Below are 21,804 nucleotides of genomic sequence, written 5' to 3'. Positions count from 1 at the left end.
CAGGACAGCCAGCACCTCTTGGTGAAGCTCCAAATACACAGCTGAAGCTACACTCTTTTATACAACTAACAAGAGTTGTGCCTTTTTTTTTCTTTTTTATTTGCAAAGTCAATACAAATCCACTGTTAGGAAAATAACAGAGAAAAATGCTTCATTTGAAAAAAAAAATATGTGGAAGGCAAATAGGAACAAAACCAATTTAGTAGCACGACAATTACGTGAAGAGTCTGGGGAAGGTTGGCCCTGTCACATCTACCAAGCGAGTTTGCCAGGGAAACAGATGCAGAATGGACTCCACCAGGACAGCTGAGCCTGCTGAGGAACCCACAGAGTGTTTAACACACAGGCAGCTGGGCAGCACACGCTGCTGTGCAGAAGTGCAGGTGTCCTGCCTGCCCCCTGCACACCACAGCAGTCAGCTGGATGCAGTCCAGAAGGCAAATCTTCAGCCTGGTCAAAATTCAGACACATTCAAGGTATGAAGTATCCACTACTCTATGGTTTTCTATCACTTACCTCGAAGCAAATTTAAATTTGGGATGGATTTTTTTTTTTTAATACTGGCCTATAAAATCTGTTGCTAATCAACCATCAAGGCACCTAAGTAAATTCACAAACAACCCCAGCTTTACCAGTACAAGTTTCCACACCATGCAGCCACACCATTTGCAGTGCTGCAGCTGATGGGCACTGGAGCACAACCACCTGATGGAGATTTTCCACCCTGTGGCAGCTGCTCTGTTTGTGAACTTCCTTCCATGAGGAAAACTAATCAGCAATGAACACCTCTGTCAGTCAGGCCAAGGCGTTCAGGCACTGTTATCAGCAGTAAAGGTACTGCAGCCTGGGAGAGCAGCCCAGGGCTCACCCAGCACCCAGGGCTCAGGGCTGTGCTGGACCATCTGCACTAGAAGAGCTCTCCTTGAAACCTCTCCCCCCTCCCCTGGGCATTTCCTGGAATCAGTTCACAAGACAAAAGAAAACCCAAACCTCCCCTCCTCCACCAAGCACACAAACTAGGTCTCTTTAAATACGTTTCTTGTAAACACATTACGCTAGATATTTTTTCATTAGCATTTGAGTTGCCTTTTTTTTTTTTTTTAAATCAGGCCAGCTGTAAAAAATGGTAATTTGGGCCTGCTTCTGCTTTATTGACAATGCAGTATTTCCTCACACACAGTATTCTTCAGCCAGGTCCTGCAGGCAGTGGTTGAGCAGAGCCCAGCCACGCTCCAGGGACACCTCAGGAGCTGATGACGTGCCCTGACCACGTCTCGTGCTTGGTGCCAGGGGCCAGGTGAGTGATCACCACCTCCACTGCCTGCAGCTTCTCGTTCTTGGGAGGGATGGTGCACATCTTGTAGGTGACCTCGTCGCCTGCCACGGGAACGTACTCGCCCTCAATGCTGTGGAGGGAAGCACCAGTTAGTCAGGAATCACAGAAACACTTGTTCTCTTTTGCAGCTGACTGAATTTTTTACCATAATTGTTATCTTAGATGCACAAAGTACTTCAGGGATTTTATAGAGCCTGTCATCCATCAAAGTCTGAGGCTGATTTTGGTTGTCTTGCAGTGAAATCCTATGAAAATACTATAAACCTAAAAAGTCAACCAACCACATGAAGTACAAAATAAAACCCAATAAAACGCACAGAAATTCCCACTCTAATCTGCCTTAAAGAATACCCAGGTGAGCCCAGGCTTGGGCTGAGAACCGTGCACCAACACCTCACTTGGAACAGCACTAGAGGGCAGGGCTGCCACTGGCTGCCACTTACTTTGGGGATATGGTTTTTAAACTGAAGAAAATTGATCTCTTTTTGGTTGTTTTTCCCCCCTTCTCACTTAAGCTTTTGAAGTTTCAGTTTGGTGGAGTTTTTTTCATTTTTTCTTAAAAAGAATTGTACCGTGTAATGGCAAAATTTTCCCTTTTAGATTATTCCACCATAACACACTTTGTGGTATAATATAAAAGAGGAGCCCAGGTGAGATATGGTATCAAATATTTCAAAATGACTTGCTGTGAGAAAAGAGAGCTCTGCTCTCCTGATGTGTTAGCCTGCAGAAACACCCACCCAGCACTCAGGGAGATTTCCAGGAGGCTGTGATGCCAGGGGATGCTGCAGGACCTGCACTGTGCATTTGCTACTGCACCTGAGCCCCTGATGGAATCACTGGGAGATGCCAAAAGGGCTTCACCTTCTGTTCAGAGCAAGGTGCTGATGACACAGAGAGCTGCAAACAGCCCTCCTCACCTCCACCCTGTGTTTGAGATCAGAGCTTTGTAATAGAAGTCCCAGCACGTGCCACTGAATGCTGGCAGAGATTCCTCTCTGTGGATTGCCATGAGGCTCTGACAGAACAGGAGATGCCACTTCACCTTTCCTTAAATGTACCTACACCTACAAGCTCAGCTTCCCCTGCCCTGACAGCCCAGGCTCTACATTTCTCAGTGAAGGTTTTCAGCATTTCTCAGCAGTATCTGTATTTGGGAACAGATCAACACTAATAACAAATTCTACTGGATGCCTGATTGGTGTGACTTGCTTGGGAGCTCCTGTTACACTGGAGTCCAGATTTGGGTCCAGGAAAGAAAAAAAGAGTGGTCTAGGTCAGAAGTTTGTAGTGCACCAATGAATTTGGTATTTGCCTTCTCTGAGAGCACACTGGGAGCATGCTCACCCCACCCAGGAATTTTATCCCATGTTTTGTTAACAGCAGGGATCTCAGATTTTAGCAGTGCCCTTTATATCCACTCTCATTTTGTGATCTATTGATCTTAGGGCTTTTCTATTGCAGGAAAGGCTGGCAGGACTGATAGGAGGTAAATACACTACAGCCAGTTCTAACCTCACATCAGAGTTTGCTTCTCCTCAGAGCTCTGCAAAACTTCTCCAGCTTCATCCCCAGCACTGCCTCTCCCCAGCCCTTCTCCTTTTGAGGGCTCCTGGGTGAGCCCTGCACTGCAGGTGCTGCTCAGGAGCTGTGCCAGGCTGGGGTGAAGCAGCAGCAGCCCAAGCCAGACAGGACAGGGTAACCAGGCATGGACCAAAGAAGCTAAAAATGGCCTCTAAATCAAGACTCTCCCATGGGAAATTCAAAAGAAAAGTCATTGTTTGCTAGCTGATTGTATCAACATGATATTGAAAACGCTCCTGTATCTAAATATGAATCTAAAACCTGCTTGAGGAGTTAAAGGCATTCCCAAGGCCTGGGTTTGAAATGCATGTCCTTCAAACTTTATTTTCCTGGAAATATCTCTACTCCAGAGCTGCCCCTGACTGAGGCAATCAGACCCAGGAGGGCACGTCCTAAGCTGAACCCTTCAGAGCAGTGCCTGGGAAAATGGGACTAAATTGAAGGCAGAAGAAACATTTACAGAAAAATCAAGATAAAGCCTCCTTCATCAGACCTGACAGCCCCTTCCAGCCCATGCAGGCTGATCCAGCTGACCTTTATTTACTTCCAAAGTCTCCAGGCCACCCTGTCAGCCCAGCCCAGTGTCACTGGACAGGCTCCCACGTCTGACCTTTGCTTGGCTGTCCTCTCCAGTCACTGCCTCTGTTTACACCCCACTTCCCCCAGTTCCAATAGGTTTAAGGTCCTTTCAGGTGTGAAGGATTGCACACCCAACCCTTACTGTCCTTCCAGGAACAGAAACTAATTCACCTTTCTAGTGCCAAAAAGGAATTTGCCAGCAAAGACCCAGAAGTTTATCCTGACCTTGAAACAGCAGTTTTGCAGCAAGGATGTACTGGAACCTGATGAGGGGACATAAAACCCCAAGAAGAGACACAGGAAAGGGTTGAAAGAGTCAAACCAAAAGTGAAAATAAAAATTGTATATAAAGAAATTACATCACCTTTCCTACTTAAACGTCTTGAATCTAGAGGAACCTTGATCCTTTGTTGCAAAAAAAAAAAAAAAAAAAAAGACAGAGAGGAATCTTGCTATATAAAACTAAAATCAGTAAAACTAAAGCAGCATCTCCCCTTGGTGCAGGAGCCACCCACTGCAGAGCCCCAGACCCTGCAGGGAGCAGGAGCTCCTCACCACTGCACAGCCTCCCAACCAAACGGATGCCCTGCCCAGGAAGGGATCTCAGGTTTGGCTGAAACATCTTTTTTTTTTAACAAACAGGAACCTTACATGTTTTTTAAAAGCTCCTGTAAAACAGGATAAGCCCGGTTAGTAAAATAAACGTTTGAAATCTGCAGAGGTAGGTAAATATGGTTAATGCAAAAGGAAAGTGGATTCACAGTTTCCTGAAGCACCAATATAAAAAAGCTTTAAGCTCCTGAAAAATGGAGGTAAATTAGGTATCTCTTGAATACTCAAAATCAATTGAGGAAGAAGTACAGCTTGAGCATTAAAAAGGATGGGTGAATATGAATATGAGTATGTACCTGGACGGGTTCTGGTAAGATGTGTGTTGCAGGTACACTGGTAACAGTGATTCTGCTTTTCCAAGAAACAAGCCCAAGTGAATCAGTACAGACACACAGAACATGGCTAGCACACCCCACGCTGCACCAGGGAGAGCAGAAGCCAAGGCCCAGACTGCAGGACACACTCAGGTGTCACTGGAAGCCACCACGTCCCTCAGGCCTTGGGAGGGGACTCTTTGGGGCACTGCCTATGTCAGCCCTGGTCTGCCAAGGAAAAAGAAGAAAAAAACCAAAATATTTGCTGACCCACATTTCTTATACTGAATCATAGGTTAAATACTCGTCTTCCTTCTGCTGAAGGGATCAGATTATGCCCAGAGCCTGCAGAGCCCCAGGCATCACCCAGACCAGGCAGGGGCACTTTTCTCTGCCAGAGAGCATTTCTTGCAGGGCTCGGCATTATGCTGACAGCATCAGATCCTTTCTTGGTTTCACTGCTTATCCAAGCTGACACTACAGGTGATTGGAGCTGGTGATAAAACCTCATTCAACCCCAGGACAGCTTCATCTGATCCCTACTTTGCTGTCTTTCCTCACTTGTTGAGGTGACCCTTCCCCACCAAGGCCAGGCCCATTCTTTGCACAGCTGTGTGTAAAGGTTGTGGCCACACAAACATCTCCAATTTCATTTTCTGCTTTTGGCCTTTAAACTTTCCTCCCACAGATCAGATATTCTTTTGTGTCCTGCAGGTTTGTGCTCCCTAGTTATTTTTGGTGCCTAACAAATGTGAGATCATCAGCTCATTGCCCCCGGTGCACACGGAAAGCAAGAGGACAAAGGTCTGCAGCCTGAGCAGAGCTGAGAGTGAACAGTGTCCCCTGGGCAGTGTTTGCCACCAAAAGCTGCTTCTGGGACAGCCACAGACCCACTCCAGCCCTGCTATCACTACTTGTGATGCTTGGAAGGAGAAGCAAACCACAACCAGATTGTGCAGTGCTTGTGGTGGCACACAGAAAGGAAAGATGATGTGAGAGGGTGGCAGTGCAGGCAGAGCCCCAGACAGAGCTGGGGGAAGATCCTCCAGCAGGAAGCAAACCTCAAGCACTGGGCAGGAAACAAACTGGAAAAGATCAGAGCGAATAAGCAGAGTTCTTGGAACAGACTCAGCCTGCAACAGGCATTCTGTAAACAATGTAAGTTACCTGGAAAATTTGCTAAAGGAAGTTAAACATGGATTTTTTTTGATGTTACATATTGATTTAGATCTGTGGTTTCTTACTTTCACCCTCCATACATATTAAATGTTGATCTAGAGGAATGTGGAGGTTTCCACTGCTGTTTGAGGTATTGGAGTGCACTTTCAATTCAGAATAATGAATATCTACATACCCAGGAATCTTAAGACACTTCAACAACTTCAAATTCAAGCTAAAAATAGGAAATGCTTCCCTGATGTTAGAGTCAGAGAGAGACACAATAGTTTTAGATTATCCAGCACCTCCCATTTCCCAGCTCAGTGCCAGTCTGGTATGGTGGAGCATTTTATCCTGCACTATTTTTAGGGAACTGGGAGGTCATTAGGAAATTACCTAAATAAGGAATGTTCTAGTTCTTCCTTCTCACAGCTGCTATTCATATTCCAGGACTCTAGTTAAACCTCTTGGGACAAAGCCAAAGTCACGTGGAACCATTTTGGAACAAGAGTTTTCAGTGAACTCCAAGCCTTGCTGGTCACCACAGAGCACTTCCATGGGCTCTGTTACCTCCTGGGCTTCTTGAACTTCATTTAACACCTCAGCACTTGTCTCAAGAAACCTGAGGTGTTTTTAACAACAAGATGCAACAGAATAATGAACCATTGTGAGTTACTAATCCCAAGTGCCCTCCCATGCATTCCCTGTGCAAGCCAAGGGTCCCAGCAGCCTCCAGAGCCAGCAGTGACCTTAGGGACCTTAGGCAGGGCTGCCTGTCCCCAGCAGTCACACCAGTGACTGGGACAGACAAGTGTGAAGAGGCTCAGACACTGAAGAATCCCAGCAGTTAATATCCAAAGTCTCTGCTCCAGGATCCCCTGAGCTGTTCCAGAGAAACTTCCCAGGAGCTGCACTTCTCTCTGAGTGCAGTGGATGCACCATCCTCGTGCCCAGCTCTCCACTGGGCCATGGGGCTTCAATCCCCATTCAGGGATGGTTATGGCTCCAAATCCACTTCCAGCAGCTAATTCAAGCCCAGGCAGCACAGACACCCTGTGAGGAAGGAACAGGAGAGAGCTTTCCAGGGCAAAGACAAAGCCACCTGCTCCTGCAGACAGCCAGCCTGGATCCTGCCACAGTCCCACCTGCTGTGTGCATCTGGGAACCACAGCAGGGGCAGCCACAGCCTGTGCTCACTGAGCACAGAGCCCATCCTCCAGCAGCCTGCAGTGCCACCTTGGCTCTCACCTGGCACAGTCTGCATCGTTGAGGGGAAGATTCTGGGAAGACTCTGCTGCAATAATGACCACAGCAACCTGACTCTCCTGCATGCACCACTGCAAAGTGAGTTTCCTGAGCCAGCTGGGGGGGTGAAGAACCCTTAGGAAAAAGATTATTCTATTCATTTCCAAACCCCTCTCAAGAAAGATCTGGAATTCTGCTGCCTCTCCTTCCTGCCCCAGATAATTTACCTATTTCAGACACTTCACCCTGCAGCAAAGCATCAGAAGACACCCCATCAGGAAGGATGTGTGCTGTCCAAAGCATGTAAGTCATCCAGTATTTTGAAAGCAATCAGAAAGCTGATATTTGGCTTCCCAGCCCCCAGAGCAGTTGGTTGCAGTCAGCAGAAACCATTTTGCTGGTAGTTCACAGAAAAGCCAGAGAAGTTTGTTCTCGCAGCTCAGATTCAGCTCTCAGATCATTTAGAATTATCAGGTAATTTCCAACCCATATTGCTCCACTCCAGCAGAGGAACAGCACCACAGAGAAGCCAGGAGATGTGGCACTAATGCTTTGCACAAACAGTGATGTGGCAGGACATGAGAGGAAAGGAAGGAGCATGAAAAGATGATCTCTCCATGGGCACAAGCAGCTCGGAGCCAGCTCCTCGGTGCAGCAGGGACACAGCTGGGCTCTCCCTGCAGGAAGGTGCAGCTGACAGAGCATCTCCAGCACAGCCAGCAGCTGGAATGCAACAGCAGAAAGGGACCATCCCCAGCTGGGAGCCCAGCCAGAGCCCTCGAGTGCTCAGCCCTGCTGAGTCACAGACACTGGAGGCAAAACCTGAGATCACACCACCATGGGGATGTAAAGCTCAGCAAGCACAGGATGTCCCTGGGGCCTGGGGTACTGTGTACCAGTGTCCCTGGAGAGGCACAGCATCAATTCTCCAGAGCCATCACTACCCACGGGTCAGGAATCCAGCCTGAAGGACAGCCTGAAGGCCTCTCTGCAATGCAGCATTTTCCCCTTCAGAGCCAAGTGCTGGCAAACTGCAGAAAACCCACAAGCACTGCATGGTTGGTTTTTGTTTTTTTTTTTTCCTTTTTCATTAAATATGCTGCTTTTGCAAAATAAATCCTTTAAAAAACCAAGAGTGTGGTCATTCATCCATCAGTGCTCTCTGGTGAGCCACCTCCTTGCCTTGCCCTTGCAGGTACACAGGCTTCAGGCCAAGTCCCAGATAAATGCAAAAGCCTGGAGCACAAACCATCCCCATCATGTGCCCACTCCCAGATGCTCTGGAAGCAGAAGAGTGGGTGCAGTGCTCTAAGGCACAACACTTGATCTGCTCCCCCAGGTTCCCCATCCCTCAGCAGTCCAGCTGGGAGGGGAAGCTGATGTGAACCTGTCTGCACAGCAGCTGGCAGGGGACAGCAACAGGGAGTCCTGTCTGCGCCCTGGGAACATGCCACAGCTGCAGGTACAACAGCAAGAGGGTCAGAGGGAGGCCACCAGAGCCACTGTGTGTGGTGACAACCACACCAGGGAGTGTGACTTACTCCTAGGAGGGAGCAGGAGCCAAGGAGGTGACACACAGGAGGATAAAGCTCTCACACTGGTGCTGTAACACCAACATCAGTTTGGTGACAGTGATCATCTACAGGCTGGTGGAAATGGAAGAAGTGACAGTACACGTCACTATTAAAAATGCAATTATGGGCTTTTTAAAATTGGCACTCTAGGCAAATGAATTTGCCTTTGCTTCCTGCGTTCCAGAGATTTTATCTGAATTACTATCTCAGCAACTCCTCTGCCTCCATGCTTGCCAGCTAGGGGTTTATATTCACTACAGCAAGCATGTTTTGTGTCTGTTCTAGAGACGGGTGAAGCATGAATCTGGGAAAAACAAAACCTCATCACACCAAAGAGCCATGACATTTCCCTAGCACAACTATTTATACCAAGTTGAGAACTGTCTCCAGCAAGCACAGGGGAGCAGGACTCACTTGTACCCAATCAGCTGAAAAAGAGAAGTGGCTCCACACAAGTGTTATCAAACACCAAAACAAATCATCTCTGCAGCCTTCAGAGCCACTCACTGAAACAAAACCAGGCAGACAAAAAGCACCTTTCAGAGCCTGTGCTGCCATGCAGCCAGACCCTGGCAGGCTGGAGACCTGGGCAGGGAGCAGCTCCTGAGGCTCAGCACAGGCCAGTGCAGGGTCCTGCAGCTGGGGAGGGATAACCCCAACACCAGCACAGGCTGGGATGACCCACTCTGAGCAGCTCTGCAGAGGGACCTGGGGTGCTGGTGGGTGACAAGCTGACCACGAGCCAGCAGTGAGTCCTGGGAGGGCCACTGGGACCCTGGGATGCACTGGGAGGAGTGTGGCCAGCAGGACAGGGAGGTGAGCCTGCAGTAATTCCCCTCAGAAAAATGACAAGGAGCTGCCAGAGAGGGCCCAGCAGAGGCCACAAAGATGTTGAGGGGTCTCAGCATCTCCTGTGAGGAGAGACTGCAGGAGCTGGGCCCGTTCAGTTTGGAGGAGAGAGGACTGAGAGGGGATCTCATCAGATTTAATTCTCCCAAAGGCAGCTGCCAAGAGGATGGTGCCAAGCTCTTTCCAGTGGTGCCCAGCAACAGGACAAGGAGCAATGGCCATAAACTAAACACAAGAAGTTCCACCTCATCATGAGGAAGGGGTGAACTCTCCCTGTCTGGGGACATTCCAAACCCACCTGGATGCATTCCTATGTAACCTGCTCTAGCTGACCCTGCCTTGGCAGGGGCATTGGACTAGATGTTCTCCACAGGTTCCTACCAACCCTATCAATTCTGTGATCCAATTCTGTGATCCCATATTTCTACCCACATCTCACAAGTCCAACACAATAAAGCAGCTTTGGTGCTCATAACACTCATAAAACATGTCTACACGTCCACATTCCTGCACAGATACACAGAAAATTTTGCAGACATCAAGTGAAGCTTTTGAATGCCACATACATTTGACTTTCTTTTTGGGCTAATGCTCACTTATAGAAAGGAAATGCCAACCCAAATGTTGTTATTATGTTACAAAAAATAAAGCAACTTACAGGAAACAGACAACCCATCCTATGGAAGACATTTTCACTAAAGTATAACCTCACAGCTTAGCAAAGAAAATAATTTAATTCCTCAAATTAAAAGTTTATGTTGAAAATCATAATAATCTACAAGATAGGCAGCTGGTCCCTATGCTTAAAACTTTCACTAATCATCACAGCTTAGTGATGAGCACAGAGGATCAGTCTATCTTGGTGAATCCAAACTGACATAACCATTTTATCCAAGCTCCTGAAATCCCAGCTTCTGGGAAGAATTCAGGAGAAACAATCTGCTTTCATTTCAGGAGAAGATGCCTGTACCACACTGAGACAGTGAACAGACTAACACCTCTCTCACATTCAGATTTAACTGAATAAATAGATGGAAAAGAATCACTTGATAAACATGAGGAGGATCTCAAAACTCTGTGCAAACCAGAGCCAGTGGAGTCCCCTGAACCACAGGCCTGCTTACAGAAGGCTGCCACAAAAAGCAATTCCAGTTAATAAAGAGCAATCTATCAAATTCACTGTGAAATAAACTGAAACGAAAGGCATTACTAATTCGTCCTTCCAGTGTTGCCTTGCATCAGAATTAAGACAGTGACACCATCACCCTCCAGCACTAAAAGCTGTTTCCAGCAACTCAAATATACTCTGAGTAATTAAAGAACACAATGTGCTGAAACCTTCAGTACTTCAATAATAGCACTTTTCACTAACAGGTTGAGGCAGAAACATCAGCTATTTTTGAACTGAAGCTCTGAGACAGTACCTAATGTGAAACATTTAAAAGAGTGGCCCATTCCTGGCACAACAGAAAAGCTGCTGTTGACTTCAAGAGAGCAGAATTGACTAGAGAAGCTGTAAAAACACAAAACACTTCAGTCCTACAAAATCTATATGAACTAACCTTGCTTAGATGTTTCTGAAAGAGCAAGGAAAAGAGTCTTTAAACACGGTTTCTACCAGAAGAAGGGCATGGTTTGCCTGCTGTGAGATGGGAGAAGTGGAGGTCCATGTTGGAAGCCAAGTCAGGCAAACACCAAAGGGCTCAGAGCCTGTTCGTGGCAGGAGGAGATGGCCCAGGAGGGAGAGGACTCAGCACTGGAACTGCAGCCATGGCTGGGCAAAGCCTCTGCCATAAGGCACAGGTGCCTCCCAGCAGTGGAGGGGGTGCAGGAGGTGCCCTGCAGCCTCCTCCTGCTGCACTGCAGGGACACCACAGCACTCTGCAGCACAGCATGGAGCCTGGTCCTGGTGTGAGAGCTGCGCTGAAATGACACGGCTGAGAACAGAGAGCCAGGCTGGTGCTCTGGCTGAGGGGCCAGAGCCTCTCACCCTGCCCACAGAGCAGCTCTGCCCCTCTCAGCCCTGCCCTGCTCCAGCCTCCCCAGACAAGGCTGGTGTGAGGCTGGAGGAGCAGAGAACCTCCTGTGGCAGCCAAACAAACACACTGAAAACACCTCTGGAAGTGAGGCTGGCCATAAACTTTTACAGCCCTTAGGCTCCTTGAGTGGTGCTTTAGGATGGAGGGAGTGGGTGGCAGGAAGGGGAGGGTGGCACAGCACACTGAGGGCACGGTTACCCCAATGCAGTTTATTGATGGCTCCCTGTCAAAGCAGCCTGAGAGCAGATGGGATCAAAGCACCAACAGCACAGCCCACCAGAGGGGATCCTGTCACAGGGGCCTCGCACAGAGCACCACACAGCACAGCACACAAAGCTATTTCTGTAATGTCACTTGGGACCTCAGCATAGCAGACATATGGGAGTCTCAAACAGGGAAACAGAAAAACCATCTCTGGAGTTTCTGCTGAGTGGAGGGCAATTGAGGGCAGGAGCAACTTGTGCATCCAGAATCAAGTCCAGGACAGAAAGATGTGTGGGGTTGTAGGATAGGAACCTGAAAGAGCAGTTCACATTTTGTACAGACAAAACAGCAACCCCAATCAAAAAGTAATCTCCAGGGTTTTAAAAGGAATAATTTCACATAACTGAAGAAAATTTTACTGAACTAGTTGGAAGAGAAAATGTACAGGGAAAAAAAAAAACACAGGACTGAAAATAGACAGTTCTTTAAAAGGAATTCATTAGAAGGCTGAAAATTCATGTTTCTGCAAGAAGGCTGTTGTAACTAAACCCCTGCTGATCAGTGACTCTATAGGTCAGACTAGATGTTCACAGTTAAATTTTTTAAATTGTGGCATAGGAAATGCTATTTTTAAGTTATTCAGGAAATGAGGAGAAATAGTGCATTTGCATTAGACAAAAGAGAAAGGAGATATTAAATGTCACTTCCTTGGGTTGAACACAAGTCAGAGACTATTTGCACCCATGTGCCCTATAAAGCTTTGGGTTGTCAACACCCATGATGCAGTAACATTCCAGGAACCTGGAGGAAAGCCACGTGCTCCTTCTCCAAGGACACATGCTGCACACACCACCAGGAAAGACAGCTGGGGCAATGGGAGTGGGTTTGGTAAGGCTTTTGTTGACTTACCCCTGGATAACCACTCTGAACAACAAATAAGGATTATACAGCTTCACTACTGTGAGCAATAGGTAAAATAAAACTGGTGGTAGATCTAGAAGAGGTTACAGGAGAATAAACATCATTCTTAACACACACGCCCTCAGAGACCAACAGCCCCAACTCTGGTCAACATCTCAGCCTAGGAACAAATATTAAAATTGCCCATTAAACCCTGCAGATTAGCCAGGCCATAAACACCAAGGGCAGTGCAGGCATGGGTGTGCTGGGCAGCCCTGAGCAGGCAGGGTCTGTCCCAGGGGGATGTGCTGCTCTGCAGCCAAACCAGGAGCTGCACATCCAGGAACCAGGAATGGGCCTGGGACTGCACCAGACTTTGACACTGCAGAGGATGCTGAGGTCACAGCAGGTAAGCAAAGACTGGGGATAAAGGGCTAATGTGATTATGGGATGTACAGAAAGAGAAACAGAGCAGAACTGGAGGAGATTTTATCTCCTTACACTGAAAGTGTGTGTACAGTGTATAGTCTTAAAATTATACTTAAATTCTTCAGTCTCTTTTCTAAGCATGCAAAGACTGGCTTAGACTGGAGAAAAATTCTCAGCAAGGGACTTAGAAAGCTTTATCTGCTTATTCTATCAAAAGGTAAATTCAGAGGGGGTGGTTCTCAGTGTGCTCAGGACAAAAGGGGTTCAAGTACTAATGAACCCTTTAACAGAGAAAGCTTTAACTATAAATTGCTTACAACCTAAGCTAGATAAATTCAAGGAAGTAATAAAGTGTGACTTTTCTCAACAGTAAAGGCAATTAACCTTTAGTTTAATAATGGTACAAGCAGTGCAAAGTAAAAGTAATGAATTTTCAGTGTTATAAATCTTTATATTAAAACTAGACACTGCATGGAATATTTGCTACAGGTGAATGCAAGTTTCTGGGTCTGGGCAAAACTCATAGCTTATTCTGAGAGATTTAAGGATCATCTTCTAGTTTTTAACTCAACAGATTTATAGTAATAACAGGAAAAGAACTGCATAATCTATTGCTGCCAGTAACATCTGCATAACCCCTCTTTGCTGGAGCAAGCATGACAGATTATAAAGCAGATTGTGTCTGAAACATCGAGAGCAGTTGGCAAAGAAGGCACAGCAGAGCTGCAGCCCCCAGGGCACAGGCAGACACAGAACTCACTCGGAGATGTGCACGAAGATGTCGGGCCCTCCGTCCGCGGGCGTGATGAAGCCGTGGCCCTTGGAGCGGCAGAAGCACTTGCAGACCCCTTTGTAGATGGGCCCCTCCGAGGCTCTCACCGTGCTGCAGGAGGAAGCACAAAGAGCAGCTCAGGGCCGGGCACATCCCACTGGCACCAGGGCACAGCAGCCAAGCCCTCCCTCCCTGCCTGGGAGCACTGAGCTCTGCAGCTCGGCGCTCGCTGCCACACACTGCACTGCCTGGGGCCTCTGGAAGGGACACTCGATGAAGAGGATGTCTGCTAGCACTACAATGCATCAATTGCCATCTTGAATTCAACTGCTCCATCACTGGGCCAAGTTTTCCTCCAGACACCACACTAAATGTGAGAATCTTCCACCTCCAGACACCACGCTAAATGTAAGACTCTTCTACCTTTGATGAGTTTGGGAGCACCAGTGTCCAGCTAAGTGTTGTGATTTCACAGCTTTCACAGGAAGGGTGAAGCCCAGCTGCAGTGTGTAACAGCCAGCCTCATGCCTGAACTCCTCCTCCACTGCCAAGGGACCTGTATTTTAAAATTAGACACATTTGCAGAGCCTGCAATCAGCAATACTGCCATCAAAAAGATTGCTTGTCCAGAAAACTGTGTGTGGTTAAATCCTTTTCTGCATCTAATACATTGATCCAGGGTTTGGCTCCAGGGATCCAAACTCACTCAAACACTTCCATTAATGAAAACCAGCTGGTTCAGACATATTATGGGGTTTACTCTGAGCATTGCTAGGTCAGAACCTTCTTCTTGCCAGGAGTATCCAGTGGGTTCCATGTTAGAAGAGGATTTTGGTGCAATTCTTCAAACACAATGACTGTGCAGCCATTTGGTTACACATATCATGGCAACTTGGACATCATTGTCCCAAATGTTTACATTTTACTGAAGTCTAAATAACATTGCTTTTTAAAAATGGTAACAGCTTTGTTCCTTAAATCAAACTAACAAAAAAAATGCAGTTGAAAGTGCTAAAGAAAGAAATCTCCATTAAATCACTTCATTTCCAGCTCTATAAAGCTGTCAACACACCTGACCCCACAAGTGCTTGTTACACAGAAAAGCACTCACTGCCCTAAACAAGCTATTAAAGTTCAATTGCATCTTTCAAAGAGATAAGGCACTGTAGGGGATGAGGCTCCTCCACTCCCAGTGAACCAAAATTAAATAATCCCAGTGAATAATAAGCCACTGCCTGTCACATTCATCTCTCTATACAACTGCTCACCTAGACCTCTTGTTTAAAGAGGAGACACACACACAAAATTCAGAGCTATTTTGGTTTTCAGGGCAAACAAATACAGCAAGATTCCTACACTAATTAATGATTAAAGAACTGTGGAAGCCAAATAACAAATTCTTTCTTTTTGTAAGAACCAAACTAAGATTAGCAGCTGAGAAGATTTACAAAGAGTTCATTATTAACACAGCACTGAAGCAAGCTAGCTTGGATTTGCTTTTCAAGGGCAACCCCAATTATTAAGTCAATTATGTTCCTTTTAGCAGTCTACTTCCATCAGGAAGTTCAGGGCATTTGAAAGCTTTTGGAACTGACAGAATATAAACTTTTCTTCTGCTTCTGTTCTTTTCTGTCTCATTTAGAATTTAGAAGTAATAATACGAAGCATCAGTGAGACTGTTATTATTTAAATCCTCATGGATAACTCTGGAAGAAAAGAGCTGGATAACACTGCAAGAAGTAAAAAGGGAAAAGCACACAAACCAGAGTGAGTGGCCCAAAAGAGGCTGGCTGTGGGGCTGAGATCTTACTGCCACAGCATCCATTCAGCACTGCCACACCTTCCTCACACAGAAATAAAGGGCTGTGGCAGAAGCTTCACATTGTACCCTGGTTCAAAGGCTCTGAGATGAACAAAGCCCACATTGCCTTCTTCAGGTCAGCCCCTCCCTTCTGTCAGGGAGGCCCCTGACAGGCACTGGGAATTCTTTGCAATGGCCAAACCTGGCCCCACCATCCTCTGCTGCTGCTCTGGGGAGGGGTTCCCTTTGGACAGGGCTCACAGGAGCCTGCACAGCACCACAGGGCCCCAGGAAAGCTCAGGGAAAGCCAGCTCTGCTGAAAGATCACTACCTCAAAGAACTACAAAAAGCAGCAAATATTACCTTGTTTCATGGAAAACCTCATACAAAAAACTTCAGAGAAAGAGATCAGGCATAACTGATCTCCCTGATAACCAGCATATTCTTTAACAGGTATATTTGAGTGAAGGTGTGAAAGCTGAATAAGAAAAGGAAACAAGGAAACACTTTCCTCTGAAAAGTGATGGAGCATCCCTAAAATGTAACTTTGATGACGTTAGCACAGGCGTCAAGAGAAAAAAACTTAAAACTTCCAGGGGGGTTTTGTCCAGTGCTTCAGGGGCAGTGAGAAGAGAGACCATGCCAAAAAAAATCTGGATCTGAGAAGGAAGCACCAACACAAACTGGTCCTGGAAGTCACAACTCAATGTCTGAAGTGAAGCAAAGCTTCAGACAACAAACTCTATTTTAAAAAAACTCTGTGTATTTTCCTCTCCCTCTAAAACTCTTGTCTTAAAGAGCCAAGACAATTCAAACACCCATTACTAAAACAGAGAATTGAAAAACTATAGGACATTTGGAGTGAAAGTCTAAAGGCATCAGAACTTCTTGGAAAAGAGTATCACAAAGCCTCTTCCAACACAAGGCCCCCTCCAGCCCAGAGCTCCCTGTGCCCATGCAGGGGCTGCTGGCTGTGCCCTGTTACTGTTGAGTAAGAAAAGATACAGCTTTATTAGAAGGCTGGTTTATAGTAGCTTTAATATGAAAATTCTCTTATTTTATAGATAGGTTTGACTATTCTATTGACTGGTAATTAATAAAAACATTTTTCCTACAGACAGTTTTTGAGAAGAGAAGAAAAGCAGAGTAGGAAAACACCACTTGTAGGTTGTTTACACTAATAGGTTATCACTGTTTCTCTACAACTCTCTAAAAAGTCTCACAGATCCACTGTGAGAAAGCGATTTTTCGCGCTGTCTGCCCAGGCTGTGGCACGGCCAGGGGCAGGCAGGGCAGTACTCACGCCGAGAAGGTCCTGGTGCGGCGGGTGGGCAGCGGGCTGGGGATCAGGTACCCCCGCAGCGGCGACGGCGAGCGCTCCCGCGGCCTCCGGCTCTCCGGCAGGTGCAGCGAGCTGGGCGGCGGGGGAGAGCCGGGGGCCTGCTGCGAGGAGGATGAGGAGGGCTCAGAAGACATCCCTGAAGCCTGAGGAGAGCCTGGAGAGAGGAAGAGATCTGATTTAGCGCGAAACGGGAATTGTCACAAATGCCACAAATGCTTGCGGATGCTGATTTTGTAAGAACGTGACTCACTTCCTGCAGACGTACACACGGACACAGCTCCACCACCAGCTCTGCTCTGGATCAGTGAGTGGATGTTTTGTAAAGTTTATTTCTTTTGAAATGTCAGTTTTGTCAGCTGTACTAGGAAGCTCCTCTGCAAACAGATTACTCCACAACTAACGTATTTGCTCACTCACAGGATCCTGAGGCACAGCTGAGCCCCAGCTCTTGGTCTTGGTGTGCCCCACACACCTCCCAGACTGATGGGCTTTGACCACAGGCAGCACAGAGGAGCTGCACACATCTGCACACAAACACACATCACAAGAAAGAAGCCCTTGAAGAAGAAATGCTGAGACAAAGCTGCACCTCCAGTGCTGCAGGTTGGTTTTGCTGTGTGATCACCGTGATAACCTCATTGCTGCTGCTGCTTTCTTATTTATTAACACAGCTCTGTCAGCTCATAACACCTCCAGCTTGACTTGAGAAGAGAATCAGAGGAGTGCTCCTTAACCCCTTCAGACAGCTGATTTACTCTGCCTGGGACAGGAGCACAGGCAAACCTGGAGGCAGTGCCAGCCCCCAGGAGGTGACCCCTCCTGCCTGGGGAGGTCTGGCAGACCAGCAATCCCCTTTGGGGATTGTCTGCCACAATCTCCCAGCAGCTAGGAAGCCAATAGTCCACACCTTCATTCACCCCAGCAGGCTCAGGTTTGTTCTTGCTCAGGTCCTACAGCAGAGAAGGGAGAAGATCCCCTTCTCAGCACACCTTCTCATCACCAACAGCAATACATCTCATAACACGACAGGCAGAACTCCCAGAGTCCATGCAAAGAGCAGGATCAGGAACAGCAGCACTTCTACACACACAAAAGCAGAGCTTACAGCAGCAGTGGCAGAAATAAGAGGAAATAACCAGCACTGCTCTGATATTACTATGCAAGTCCCCATCCACACTGAAAGAGGAAGGCGATTTGCAAAAATAACCAATAACCCACTACAGTCTTACTTAGGAAGATAAAAATATCTGGTTATCTGGATGAGTTAGCAAAAAATGTGGCGATCTGAGTCAAGAAAACATCACAAAGGCAAGAAAAACTGCCTTTAAGACCAATAGTTTAATTGAACTGAAATCTCTCATATCCATTATGCACCCTCCTCTTGACACCCACACTCCCCAGCCCATGAATTATGGAGTGGATCCTTGACATGACATTTGAGAGATGCAGCCTTCTTGTCAATGACAAATCCATATTATTTCTTCCTGAAAATAAAGACTAAAATTAAAAAGGCTTCTTAAGAATGAAGTCACCAGGGAACAAAGGCTTTTGTCTTTAATTGCTCAGGGTGCTCAGAAGATAGAAGTGAATAGTCAGTCATACTCCCTCCTCTACCAGCTTGAGCTTTCCTCACTGTTCTCAAGAACAACTCAGCTGAGAACAAAACCCCAGCTTTAGGGATGGAATTTCAAATATGGATGGTATCTGTCACCCATGAGCTAATGCCCTGCCCAGTGTCACAGAACAGTATTCAGCTCAGACCAAGATGATAACACCAAAGGGTCAGGATTTTCCAAACTTCCTCCTCCTCAAAATAAACCTGCTGTGCTGGCTGGTACAGAGGAAGTCTCAATTTTCTAAAGCCCTCTCCTCTGGACACCTTGCTTTCAAGGAATGTGTTTGACATGGCAGGATCATAGCCCTAGTAAGTCACAGGAAAAATAAGAGCAAACAATTAAAACCTGATTCTGATAACTCAGCACACACGGGCTGGCACAAGTGAAAACACAGCTTTTAGAATCACATGCTTTCTCTCCTCTTCTGAATATAAACCAGCTTGTCAGGTGACAAGCAAAATGCAGAGAATTCACCCAGCCACAGAGTGCTGCCCGTCCCCTTCCTCAAACAAGGCTAGAGAGGTAGAATTTTCCCTCCTTTCTTTAAATCACAGACAAACCACAAAATTATTTACAAATAAAGAAGACTAAATGGAGTTAGAAGTGTGCTACTGTACGTTATTGTTCCCATTTATATTATTTTGGTGCCCTCTGCTCCGCACACATAAAATAAAACAGCGATGTAGAACGCTCAGTACCTTGTCACTGTACAAATGTCCTTTTTGTTCTCTGCCCACGGCAAAGGTGGGTGAATAGCCTCGACTCTCATCACTTCTATTACATGAGCCCTGCATTGTGCTCAGAGCTGGGTGAGAGCTGACCCAAAACCACAGAGCTGAAGGCAGAGAGCAGAGCCACACTTGGCTTCACCGCCACCACAACCAGTGGGGACATGGGGGATGCTGAGCCCGTGCTGCAGCTCAGTCTCTACAGGCAGTGTGGTGCATCTCTGCCCAGGAGAGCTCACTGACATCCCTCTGCCTCTTGGGCTTCTCTGCCAGCTGTGCAAACCAGGCACAATGGAAGGGATGGGAGCCTGACCGAGCAAGCTGAACCGTGTGCGTTCAGCAGGGTGGCAGCAGCTCCTACCTCCCACAACCCTCGGCAGAAGCTCAGCTCCTCTGGACCTTTACAGAGACAAAGGTGCAGCTGGGCTGTTTCAGTTCATGCTGGAGTGGCCATTTGTTGACGTTGTTCATGCAGGGATTAGCTCATTTCCCTTGGCAGCCCTCCTGCAGGAGCAGAGACGCTCTCCCCACTCACAGGCGCAGCTGGAGGCCGGGCAGTGTTGACACAGGAAGCCTACAGCAAAAACTCAAAACAAAACAAAACCCACACCCCAGCCCTCCCAGCCGCCTCCTCACAAATGCTTTGCCTTCCTAAGGCAGTTACCAGCAGTCTGCAGAGATGTTTCCCAGATGTTATCCTGGGTTCTAAACTGACTCCTGTAAATCAAGGATCACCCCTGGAACTTCGATGGCCGCCTACCAGCCCCTCCTCAGCACCCACAAATTCCTTCCTCTTTTTTTGACTCTGTGACTAGCTGAACAAACACACTTACCTGCATCTTTCAGAACCCCCCTGCATCTCCCAACCCACATCTGTTTTCCCCTAATTTTCCCCTAAAACCAGGGAAAAGCCCTGGTTTTCCTCCAGCCCAGGCAGCACTCTCCCTTTGGCCATGGCAAGGACATCATCCCACAAAGCCCAAGAGCACCAGCGGTGCATCCACCCCGAGCTGCCAGGAGCACCCATCCCCCTGTGCCAGCACTGCAGAAAGCCCAGCCGTGAGATCCCAGCCCGGCCAGGGAGCAGGGACAGCACAGCCAGCAGCTCTCTTCTGCTTGAGCCAGCAAAACATGTGCCTGGGGATTTACAGAGTGAATGCAACGTGACGTAGGGTGGTGATGTTTTCAGGCTCTTTAGGAAACTCCAGCCACGTGCCACATTACCCTGAAATTGCCCCATATTTCAACATGCATCGTTCATCTTGCTGCAACAGGATTTTTTTTTAATATTTATGTTTAGGAATGCACCAAACTGGAATATAAATAAAATAAATTACAGTAGTTCCATGGCAAAAATAGACTAGTTTAACATTTCAAAGCAAAAATATTTTTTTTACCATACCTTTTTTTAGAAAAATTGGCCAATGTGTGTAGAAAGAGACCCCAAAATGTCACCTGCAACAAGTGACCTACAAAGCACCTGGAACAAGTGAACTACAAAGAGCACAATACATGCAGGAGAAATTTCTGAAATTCCCCATGAAAAATAATTTTAAAAAGCTGTTGAAGTGATAAGATTGGGAGTATATAGATGTCACCATAACTTCTCTATATATCTATTCATCCTATTTCTCTTAAAGTCTGTACCATACCTCCAAGAATATCCTAAAAATAGCAGGTTTGGGGAAGTTATCAATTTTGACCAGCACAACACTATCACAGAAATCTTATCTCACTTTTAATTCATGTAAATGCCTGGAAATAGTCCAAATTGATGTGGCAGGGTGACAGCCTCCATGAAATCTCTCCACCTATGAATGGTTTCTTTCTCTCATCACAGGCTGCAACACCTCCAGTGAACAGGCACAGGGAACATCCCCAGGGAACGTTGCTCTGCATCCTTCAGTGCTCCAGCATGGAGAAAATGCTCTTTCTGGCCTCCTTAGTCTGGAAATGATCCTGCCTGGAGGAGCTGCTTTCAGATGGTACCACAATGGTCCAAGAAAGGATAGCACTGGCTACGTTTGCCTGGAAAATGAGGGTTTTTCTCAAAGACAGAACAAAACTGTTGCTTTCAGATGCAGGTTCTGCAAGATCTCATTAATTTCAATCTCTAAAAGGAATCTGAAAAATATGTCTAAAAGACATCTGAAAATTAGATTGTTTTCTGGACTTTTCCTGGACTTAGAAACAACACCAGAAACTCTTCTTGCTTTTTTTAAAATTTTCATTTCAAACATCCTGGTTTCCAAATTTATTCTGCGCAGCTGCATTCCTTTCCTTCTCCAAGGAAGCTGTGCAGATCAACTCCCCAGCTCCACCTGCTCTTCTGCTGACACCCATAAAACCTCTTCTCAGCAAGAAAATCCACAGCCCCTTGCTCCCATCTCTGAGGGAGTGAAAGCACCAGGACTCCCTGCTCTGTGCCCTGACAGAGGTGAGGGACTGAAGGTTCCCAGCCCTACAGCAGCTCCCAGCTCCCTGTCCGAGTGCCTGAGCACCAGCCACAGCACTGCTCCTCCCTGGAGCTCCTTCCAAAGCCCTATGTGGCACTGGGACCCCGAGCACACAAGGATCCCAGCACTGTGAGCCTCCAGCACTGCCCCTGCACCACAGGGTAAAGCATTTGCAAAACACAAACAGTTACGAAACAGCTTCCAAGAGCTTCCCCTTCCAGCTTAGGCTGCATGACTAACTTTCCACAATTAATACTGGTATTTCA

The 21,804-nt window shown here is 46.9% G+C and overlaps 1 protein-coding gene across 2 annotated transcripts in view; it reads right to left on the bottom strand.

The window, feature by feature from the left end:
- Window positions 1-194: 194 nt before the first annotated feature.
- Window positions 195-21,804, bottom strand: part of CARHSP1 (calcium regulated heat stable protein 1) — a 34,121-nt gene continuing 12,511 nt past the window's right edge. Inside the window, exons 1-4 of one of the 2 annotated variants that reach the window (XM_039732275.1) lie at window positions 19,444-19,873; window positions 16,700-16,892; window positions 13,584-13,706; window positions 195-1,406 (exon numbers count right to left, since the gene is read on the bottom strand). In XM_039732275.1, the coding sequence (XP_039588209.1) occupies window positions 1,244-1,406; window positions 13,584-13,706; window positions 16,700-16,872 (459 nt within the window). In that variant the 5' untranslated portion in view covers window positions 16,873-16,892; window positions 19,444-19,873 and the 3' untranslated portion in view covers window positions 195-1,243. Of the gene's footprint in view, window positions 1,407-13,583; window positions 13,707-16,699; window positions 16,893-19,443; window positions 19,874-21,804 lie in introns of those variants that run through there. The other variant, XM_039732274.1, reaches the window with a different exon arrangement.

This window comes from Passer montanus, unplaced genomic scaffold, assembly GCF_014805655.1.
Source record: "Passer montanus isolate IOZ18808 unplaced genomic scaffold, ASM1480565v1 scaffold8, whole genome shotgun sequence".
In the NCBI taxonomy this organism is placed as follows: Eukaryota; Metazoa; Chordata; class Aves; order Passeriformes; family Passeridae; genus Passer; species Passer montanus.
The sequence above is the reverse complement of the archived record's forward strand: the minus strand, read 5'-3'. Positions and strand labels throughout refer to the sequence as shown.